This window comes from Petaurus breviceps, unplaced genomic scaffold (assembly GCF_028583685.1).
Source record: "Petaurus breviceps papuanus isolate PSGF00001 unplaced genomic scaffold, PetGlider_PUasm1.0 688, whole genome shotgun sequence".
In the NCBI taxonomy this organism is placed as follows: Eukaryota; Metazoa; Chordata; class Mammalia; order Diprotodontia; family Petauridae; genus Petaurus; species Petaurus breviceps.
The window spans coordinates 3,824,938-3,835,952 of NW_027186457.1; the positions used below are offsets into that span (position 1 = coordinate 3,824,938).

The 11,015-nt window shown below is 35.8% G+C and overlaps 1 protein-coding gene across 2 annotated transcripts in view; it reads right to left on the reverse strand.

Moving 5' to 3' along the window:
• The window catches only part of PAX3 (paired box 3), a 113,502-nt gene that overhangs the window by 32,214 nt on the left and 70,273 nt on the right, over nucleotides 1–11,015 (reverse strand). For both annotated transcript variants that reach the window (XM_069104517.1, XM_069104516.1), the window contains exon 5: nucleotides 4,255–4,460. In XM_069104517.1, coding sequence (XP_068960618.1) covers nucleotides 4,255–4,460 — 206 coding nt within the window. The remainder of the gene's footprint in view (nucleotides 1–4,254; nucleotides 4,461–11,015) is intronic.

Below are 11,015 nucleotides of genomic sequence, written 5' to 3' on the forward strand. Positions count from 1 at the left end.
ACACACACACACACACACACACACACACACACACACACACACACACACACACACACAAAACTAGCTGTGTGACTTTGGGCAAGTCACTTAACACCAATTGCCCTCCAAAAAAAAAAAAAGATTAAAAAATTCAGAATTTAGCAGAGGTAGCTCAATACACTTTTCCATGTGAGGATGAACTTTTAAACAGTATTGAAGTAAAAATATTAAAGGTTTATTCTCATTTGCTACCACAGTAAAGAAGATGAAGTGCTGACATTTATGTCATGCAAAATTATTTACATGTCATTTTAATTTTATATGTGTATGTACGTGTGTGTGTGCAATATTGTTAGAAACACATTTCCTCAGATATTATGCTCAACAACGAAAAAGGGCAATTTAGGTTGGGATCAGGGGGGTTGTGTGCTTCTTTCCTTATTTTTCATTTTGTTTCATTCTTCAGTCACCAAAACCTGAAACGAATTCCCACTTCAATATTACTGAAGCAGAGCTATGTTCAGCTCCCTCTTTTCCAGCTCATCTTTACCAAAAAAGAAAAAAAAGTCCTTTGTTCTTGAATTTTTTTTTATCACCGATTGACTACTATCTTTTCTTCCATGCTGGGTTGAGCAAAAGATCCATATGCTATATGTTGTCGGGAATTTGTTAGGCCGTAGATCATAGCCATGGTGTGAGGCATGATGTGTCTCAAGGGAACTGAGGAAGCCGTAAGGAATGTAAAGAGTCACCGGGTTAAAGCCACACTAAGACAGCTGTTATGTTAATGAGGGGTTCTGCTTTCTTGGCCCACTGTAGGTCACTGATATGGAAAACTAGGAAGAAGCAGGGAGAAAAATTGTTGTTTTGCTCCTATTTACATCACAAGTTAGTCAGCTGTGATTTGTATTTATTGAGCAGAAAGAGTTTTTACATGGCACCGTTCAACCTCACTTTAAGCTTATTCTATAATGCAGCTCCATTTTCAGAAAAGGTAAAATAAATATCATCTACAAAATACTGTATTGCTGTTAAATGACCTCATTCACTCTCTTCAGTTAAGAAATTTTAGATATGTTTATTATTTGTTTAGTTGACTATAGGCAAATAAGCTACTTTCTGAAGGGACTTACCTCAATACATTTTCTTTCAGGATCATTATTAGGGAATGAGGAATACTGAGTTCTAACTGTGTGGAAACACAGGTACCAAACTAGAAAATGTAATGCACTATGCAACACCAGAGTGTATCATAGCTATCTCGATAGTCTTAGAACCTTTATAGTACTTTCTACATGCAGGGGTTTGAAAGATCTCCAATTTTATGTGGGAAAGTCCAGTATAACATTCCCTCACCAACTCAGATCAACCTTTCCATGACATAGTAGATAAGTGCCAGAGAGTTGCCTGATAAACAAGGTTAATTGACTTACCTGGGGTCTCTTAGTAAGTGTATGCAAGAGGCAGGATCTGAGTTCAGATCTGTCTGACTCTAAGTCCAGCATTCTATTCACATAGGCTTAATATATGTTACATTAGTAATAGTCATTAATAAATGACAACAAAAATTAAGTTAATAAATAAAACATTAATTTACTATTAAATAAATTAAATAAATATTAAATTAAATATCAAATAAATTAAATATTTGTTGAATGGTGATCCTATGGTGAGCCAAGGTGAATAGAATGGTCTCTGAACCAGCAACCAAGAAGGAATTAAACTGCTCAGAACCCAGGGAACTCTATTGCTCTGAGGGAGCTGACTTACTTTGCAAGGTCAAAGTATCTTTCCTAGTACAGAGACAAGGCAGGCTGCAGGAAAACAGAATAACCCAAATGTTGTCTTGTCCCCTACTCTGGTTGTGAGCACTTTAGCATAACATTTTGCACCAAAGTTATTTTTGGTTTCCTCTTATGAAAAGTGAGGTTTTCCAGGGTCCCTTCTAACAAGTAATCTATGAGCAAATATTCCATCTCCTTGCTGACTGTACTATGGGAAACCAAAACCCAAAGATAATTTCTTGGGTTTAGAGGATGATAACTTGCTCAAGGTGACCCAGGAAGTCAGTCACAGACCTGGGGCTGTAACTCAGGTTTCCTGACGCCTGGTTCTGTGCTTTTGCCTGATTACTCTTCTTTAGATCATTCACAGTCTATTTATGGATCCTACATAGCCTCAGGGGCATCATTTCAGTGCCTAGCCATTCCCCTGGACACAGTAGACATTCACTAAGTATTTCTTAATTGCCCATCTTGGACATCAATTATTACTGTAATGTACAGTGACAGCTAAGAAAAATTCACAAAGATGGAATGATGGACAAACCAGAGCCAACTGCATTTTATATACAGTAAAAACTAAAGGATGATTTTTTAAAAATAAATAAATAAATAAAATTGTAAAATTACTTGCAACAGATTAACTGAATAGCTTGAAATCTTATCCAGAATATTATATTTTCCTAGCAATGACAACCAAATACTAAATTTAGTCACCCCATTCCTAGTAATACTATGTTTTAAAATCTAAAAATAAAACTTTGCAAGCAACCTTCTTTAGCTCCTCTGTGGTTCTCTAAATGACTTGGCTGGTTGGTTTTTAAATGTATATATCAAGCTACAAGTTCTCATGCCTCTCTCTAACTAAATAGCCTTTAAAGTAAATTGTCAAGCCTTGGTGTCCTCGTCTATGAATTGGGAAGGTTGGATGGGATGATCTCTAAGGTCTTTTCTAGGGTTAACAAGTACAAAACAAATATTTGATGAATTAATGAATCCTAGTCAGAGACATAACTAGTGATTTTGGCCCCAAGGGCAAGTAGTCCACAAAATGTACCCTCAAATTCATTTTATATCCAATTCAGTTGCTGGGAACAGAGAAGAACACCACACTGAGGGAAGACAGAGACCCTGATACACCTCAGAGCAGCTGCTGGGGAGGTTGCCCATCCAGTGGGGAAGGGGGAAACAGAGTCAGGCCAGGAAAGAGGTCACCTGAGGCAAAACCTCTGGGGATAAGAAGTGAACCATTTTCTAGCTTCCAGTAGTAACTAAGTATTCTTATTAAGTCTCAGTATGGCATAGTGAATAGGGGACTGATGTCAAGGTTAGAAAATTTCTTCCTCTGATACATAATAAGTGTTACCTTTGGCATGCTTAACCTCTGTTACATAATACATAATAACTGATACATAAAACAGTGTTACCTTTGGCACAGCACTTAACCTCTGTCTCCTTCAACTCTCTATAGCATTTCTTAAACCATTTTTGTGTCGAGGACACCTTGGGTAATCTGGTGAAGCCTATACAACTCAGAATGCCTTTAAATGCACAAAATAAAATACATATCCTTGCAAAGCAAATCAATTATAGAAAATATAATTATCAGGAGGCAGCTAGGTGGTACAGTGAATAGAGCACTGGCCCAGGAGTCAGGAGGACCTGAGTTCAAATCCGAACTGATATTTGACACTTACTAGCTGTGTAATCTTGGGCAAGTCACTTAACCTCAATTGCCCTGCCTTACCCCCTTCAAAAAAAAGAAAGAAAGAAAGAAAAGAAAATATAATTATCCATTTTAAAATAAAGTTCACATAACTAAGTTAAAAAAAACTCTAAGGCAATAATTAGCCAAACTATTGATGGCATTCACTGGTAGAGGGAATTTCCTCACCAGGAATTCCCCACATCAAAAGATCACAGGTTCAGTAAAACAATAGATAGATAGACAGACAGACAGATGGAAGAGACAGACAGATAGATAGACAGATGGAAGAGATAGCAGATGGATGGACAGATGGAAGGATGGATAGATGCATGGATGGATGGATGGAACAGATAGATAGATAGATGATAGATACATAGATAGAGGGATGGGTGGGTCTATATATGGAAAGATGGGTGGATGGAAAGAGTGGTGGGTGAAAGATGAAATGACTGAGGAAACAAAGATTCAGTCTTCTGAGCATGTCGATTTATTAAGTAATACATGGCAATTGTCCAACAAACCAGGATTTTCCTCAATAGATAGATAAACGGAAGATTAATTAATTAATTAATGTAGGTAAATAATTGTTACTAGATAGGTGCTAAGCTCAGTTGTTTCTACAGCTGCTGGAAGAGTGTACATGCTATCAGTACCCTCTAAATTATGGTACCCTGGACCAAAGCCCTGGTTCTACCAGCCTAGTTATTGCTATGATCCCAGTGAGTACTAAGAATAAAAACCAGAACCATGGAGCACAGTGTTCTGGCAGACTAATTCTGTTGGTACCTGAACTCGGGCCTCCGTAAGCTTAGCCCTTTGGGCAAGTTCTTCTCGGGTATAAATGTCAGGGTAGTGGGTTCTTTCAAAAGCCCTTTCCAGCTCTTCTAGCTGCTCTGCTGTGAAGGTCGTCCGGCTGCGACGTTGTTTCCTCTTTAGTGGTAAGTCTGGTTCTGAATCAATATCTGAGCCTTCATCAGATTGAGGTGCTGAAGCTAGGAATATTTTTAAAAAGAAAAGAAAGAAAGAAAAGGATATGAGAGTTTAGCTGAGAAGCTGAAAACTTTTTAAAGGAGAGAAGATTTTTGCTTTGTATGAGAAAAGAATAGCCTCAGGCTACAACTTTTTTTGAAAATTCCATTATTTTACATGCCGTGTGTAGCTGTATCTTTATTATTATGTTTTGCACTACAAACTTACAAATGTATTTATTGAATTAATACACAATTGTAAACATAATCATTACAGTAGAGCATAGAAATATTCTTTGAAGATTAAAGAACTTTCCCCCAAAAAATTCCTTGACCATGGGATGAGTGAGCAGACCCCAGTATACCCTGATATATAACTCTAACCACACACATGCATACACATAGCTATATATATTTTCCATTCCAAGATTTTCCATCAATCTTGTCATATCAGTATATACATTTTCTTATTTTATATATACAAATAAATGTAATGAAAACAACAGCATTCATTTAATGATAATTATTTATTATTAAATGTTATTATTTATACTTTGCTGATAGTAATTCCTAGCTCTCCGAAGAGTCTGTTTATAATGGACATGAGGCATCAAAAAAAGTATCAAGGGTAAAAAGGAGCTCCTATAACTCTCTCCCATTAAGTTTATCAGATTAGCTAATTGTCAGCCGGGAAGAAAGGAAGAATTTGGCTCTAAATAGAGGAACTATGGCATAGGAGGGAGAAGAGGCTGAAAGGAAAGGAAAGAGTGTCCTCTGGACTCCCCAAGGGAAGGAGGAAAGATTAAATCCAATAAATGTGGGGAGTGACTTAGAATACTAGAAAATGTAAGAACAATCCAGTGGGAATCATTTATAGTTAACTGGTAATAAACTGTAATTTGCATGGGGGAGCACAGTATTTCTAAGAATGAAGTCTACTATATGTGTTTGTGAGTTAATAAGATGGATCAACACACGAGCCCTGACACAGTTACTTGATTTTGCCTAAGATAACCTCACTCACCTCTTTTCTATTTATAGAACATGGCCTCCTGAGTTAGCATTCTGGTCAAACTCTCATGTGGCATTGTTGCTGCTGCCATTGCTATTATTATCATTTAAAGGTAACCAAAAGAGTCCTTTACAAGTACTCTATCCAACAAAATAAATTTGCAGAGTTTTTTTTTTTGTTGTTGTTGTTGTTGTTTTTAATGTTACAAAATCTCAGGTCTTCTGGGATCCTTAATACAGAGCCTGGGATTAGTCAATTTTCCACAAATTTCTCCACTGAGAAAATCAATCAATGAACCTGCCACAACCTTCACAAATGACTTCATACTTAAGGTAATACTGCTTCTTAAATATCAAATCATGGTATGAATCTAATAAGTACTCAGAATAGATTGTGTTTGCACAGGACAAATAAGACTAGTGAATAGTATCTCTTTGCCATTTATTTTAAAAGCCCATAATGAGATTTTATGCATTGTTTATGCAAATTGTAAGCACATAAAGATCAGCTATCTTGTCTAAAGCCCTTTAAAACCATGGTAAAAGCTAGAAGGGATATAAAAAAAATTGTTCATTGTAAACACATCTTAAAACTGGGGACTTCAAGGATTATTTCCTACTAACACCTGAAGAAAAACCCTCTCTATCCCAACTCTGGAAGGTCATTATGAAGCCTCCACAGACCCCCAAGGTGGATCCCATCTACCTCTGGAAGTCAATAACTTAATTTTAAGAGCACAAATTTAGGGTTCTATTCTAGTATGAAATTAAATTACTCTTTGTTTGCCTAATCCTATGATTTCATCAATATGGGAATTGTCACAAGTTAATATAAATTATCTATGTGTGTGTGTGTATGTATATATGTGTGGGGGGGTATTATTTATATATGTATCTATATCTACATACACACATATATCTACATAAATAATGTAGATAATTTGTAGGTTATCATTAGCAGATTAGAAAATTACCTAGTAAAATACCCTAATGAGCATCCCTCTCTAAAAATAATTTGTAAAATACATCATTCTGATTTCATATGATTTTACAAATCATATGAAGCCCCTATTTTGTGCTTTTCACTCAAACACTGAAGAATGAAGAGCTAAAATTGAGAATTAATTATATTTACCATAAGTTAAGAAAAAGAATAGAATCTGAAAATAAACATATATATTTATAAAATAGTTTCCTTAAGAATGACTCTTTTTTTCTAGATATATTCAATATTAGCTAAAAAAAAGTTTTTAAAAACAGACCTTTTACAGATACCAGTAATTTTTAAAGGAGCATTAAGATGAGAAATACACTATGGATTCAGTAAAAAATAATTACTACTTTTAAAACTACAAAACAATCTCGATGATGATGATGATGATAGCCTATATTTATATAGCACTGTTAAATTAACAAAGTGCTTTCCTTACAAAAACACCTCAGGGCCTAGTCATGTCTGACTTCACATTCCCATTTGGGGTTTTCTTGGCAAAAATACTAAAGTGGTTTGCCATTTTCTTCTCTAGATCATTTTACAGTTGAGGAAACTGAGGCAAATAGGGTTAAATGATTTGCCCAGGGTCACACAGCTAGTGTCTGAGGACAAATTTGAACTCAGGAAGATAACTCTTCCTCACATCAGGCATGACGCTCTACCCACTGCTCCACCTAGGGCAGTTATTATCCCTCATGTCCATAATGCTTTTGGTGTTCCAAAAGTCTTAGTGCAGTTTTAAGTTTTAATAGCCTAAATACAAGGACACACTAAATAACTAGGTAGCAATGAGGTTGTACTTGGAGACGGTAATACCTGACATCAGATCATTCTTCACATGTTTAATAGCTGTTTTCTCACAGTCACAATTTCCTTAGTTTCCTCATCTGTAGATTAGGAATAATAATAGTACTAGGGTTTTTGTAAAGACCAAATGAATCAATATGTGTAAAACACTTTGCAAATATTATATAAAATGCCTGTTATTGGTTTTTTGTTGTTGTTGCTTGAGAAAACTTGAAGTTCGAGGTGGGGTGGACCCACTGGCTGGAGCCAACTCATCAAAGGTTAAATTTTCCATGTGAGCATTTAAACCTCATTTGTATCAAATGCTTCAGTTCAAAGTTTGGTTTATTGTTTTGTTGATTATCTAGACTTAAGAAAATATTGGGGAAATATTAACAATTCAGGTTAAATGTAAAAGTAGGTTGGGCATACATTTTTTGGAGAGTTGGTTGTTAAATGTCTGCCAGCACAGTCCTGCTCAGACAAAGTGACTTGTTCCAGGTCTCATAGCCAGAGTTATGCAGCTCTGCATAACAAATTATTAGATTCCATTTCATAGTATAGTTATTTCTTTCGGTATAATATCCTCCTACATGGTAGGCATCAATGGGGGGGAATACCTGAGTCTTAATTAATCCTTCATATCCCCAACCCCCAGCACAATGCTTCATGTAGGTGCTTCATAAATGTCTCTTGGCATGCATCACACTGTCCCAATGCATCTGAAGGTCTAATTTTTCATTCTACTCTAACAACAACTTGTCTGTCCTTTGAAGGACTAGCTGAGGGGTGGCTAGGCAGTGCAGTGAATACAGCACTGGCCCTGGAGTCAGGAGAACCTGAGTTCAAATCCCGCCTCAGACACTTGACACTTATTAGCCCTGTGACTTTGGGCAAGTCACTTAACCCCAATTGCCCTCCAAAAATAAAGGGGGCTAGATGAATCTTCATTAAATGTCTCAGCATATCAAAGGAATCCAGGTATGATATAATCTTCATAACCAAAAAGAGAATTTTCTTCCAAATACCTAATTTAGCTTGGAATTGTATCTGTATGACCCTAAAATATACTGATAAAAAAAAAATGAACAATTTACTCAAACATCTGCATTTTTTAATGACACCAACTTGTTTCCCTGAATTTTCCATTTGAAAATTATCTGAATCAATTGCTTATTTAGGCAGTCTCACAGGACTTCACTCTCATTCCTTCCCACATTTTCGCCATTACAACAAAACAAAAAATTACCAAAAGGGATAGAGTAATCTCTTTAAAAGTCAGTGGTCAGTTGGAGAGTGTGTAGAGTCCCAGTTGGGAAATGTCATCTCTTTAGAAAACCCAAGATAAGAGCAAAATAATCATTCCTTCCCATTTTATGGATTCACCAGGGCCACATATGCTAACAATATTTGTGAAGAACTTAATTTACAATAATTTCCACAATGTGAAGCATTCAGGGATAACAAAAAGTACAAAAACTGAAATTCCATTTTAACTACAGGTAAAGAGCCAAGTCATTTCCCTTCATTTCTATTCCATATGACTTAAGATACTTGAACTAATAAAAGCATGTTATCTATCTACACCATGTTATCTATTTACAGCAAACTGTTTTTCAGATAAATCAAAAGTGGAAGGGGGAGTTTATCTCTACTGCTACAACTCAGAGACTTTGAGCAAAGTTAACTAATCAGACTGCTGAGGCACCACAATTAGATTCAACATAATCTCATATGTAAACTATATCAGTTGTCCAATCGTCACGTTAAAAAGGAAAAAATTGAATTACACCAAAAGGTTAATCAATCATAGTCTATACATGCCTTTGTAAAGAAAGTCTGTTTTATATTCATTTGTCCTTAGTGACAATCATTTACTCTCAATTCTTCCCCAATAACTTAAGCCAACAGATCAATCAGCCATTCTCACAATCACACACAAATCTAGAAAGATACATAATTATCATTTCTAAGGAAATCTATATGAATAGAATAAGTAATATATTTCCTTCAAAATGGCAATTAAGCTTCACTTTTAATTGTAGGAAAGTTCTCAGTGTATTGACTCAGAATTCTTTCTCACTATACATCATTAATTTGACTTGTCCCAGTTCCTTACTCATCTTTCAGACTAGAACTTCTGAATTTTACTTTTCATATCAAAACCCACTAACAGAATACCTTTTGAATTATGCTTTTATTCACACTGAAGTCATTTATATCTCCCCTACTCAAATGGACAAACAAGCTTTACATGGGAGGACTGATAGTTTCTTTTCTTTGTCCATGTAAGTTAGGAAAGCAAGAATCTTATGCTTCCATAGAACTCATATATTTCTCTGGCCACACACTGTTAAATAGTGCCTAAGCAAAGACTTGCCATGGGAGGAGACTATTGCCAGGTAGCCTGCCCTCTGGGCAAAAATGATGACCCGTTCCTCTTGCCCCTACATTGCTCCCTATGCACCATCAGAGACTGGAAACAATTGCAAATATTAGCAGGGCCTGAAGAATAAGTTTTGGTTTCACTCAGATCTCCTAGCTTCCCCTTTGTTGAAAGATGAAATTAATACAAAGATTCCAAATCCTAACTTGTAATATCAGAAGATATCACAAAATTTAAGTCATTTTAAGAAAATATATACATGTGTTTATGTACATGCCTGATTCAAAATAGAGATAGCTAAATATAGATACAGGTCGATATCATATGTGCATTATTTTTGGTAGGAAGGAGATGGTCACAAAATAAGGAGATGTTAAAAATTCAGAAAAGATTGGGCTACAGATGTATATAATGGAAGGAAGAAAAGTTTTCTTTAATAGGTTCCAAGGGACCATGTGGCTATTTTTTCCTGATACCTCAGGGAGAATCAGGCTGATTGTATTTGTACAGAAGTAGTTATGCCAATATCAATTCTGAAAAACAATACTATCTTTTCAACTCAATAGTGTGTGGTGGGCATGAAGAGGTCAAACACCATATAAGCAACAAAGAAAAGTTATCATCAAAGAAATATATGGGAAAGTTATCATCAAAGAAATAGACAGATGGGAGAGAAAGTAGACTAATCATATAGTAAGAGCGAGGGAGAACAGATGGGCAGTTTGTGTGGTTCATTCGTACTCCTGTAATGCCAGAAGATACTCAGCAAGACCCTCATTTCATTCACTCGAGTCCCTGTGGGAAACTCACAAGTGCTGCCTGGACAAGAGTTGCATAGGGTGAGAATATGTGGGTGGGTGCAATCTGAACCACTGGAGGGAGCACCCACATTAAAGAGTTCATAGTTCTGTCAAAGTATCCAAGTAACTTAGCTTATCAAGAATGAAATCCAATGCTTATAGAAGTGAATGACAGCATAATCCATTAAAATGGATTTGCCAAATAATTTTATTTCATCATCTTCCAGATTCTTCTACTAAATTAATTCTGGGGTTTAAGTAAGATAAGTACTTTGGAAATTGAAAATCTCATCACCAAAATGTCCTCTAATCACCTAAAATTATTAATGCCACCTAAATACCTAAAATCACCTGAATACTAAAAATGGTATTTAGAAAAATACTTTGGGCATGTGTACAATTAAACATTAAGGAGTCATTTTCCATCCAAAACATAGAAACTTCTAGAATAAAGAAACATACCCACAGGATTCGCCCAAATGGAAAACAAAGAATGAAAACTGTTCCCTGAGTCTCCTCTAGTATTTTTGAAATGCATTTCTTTTAACATGGAATAGGAAGGAAGAGAGAGAGAGAGAGAGAGAGAGAGAGAGAGAGAGAGA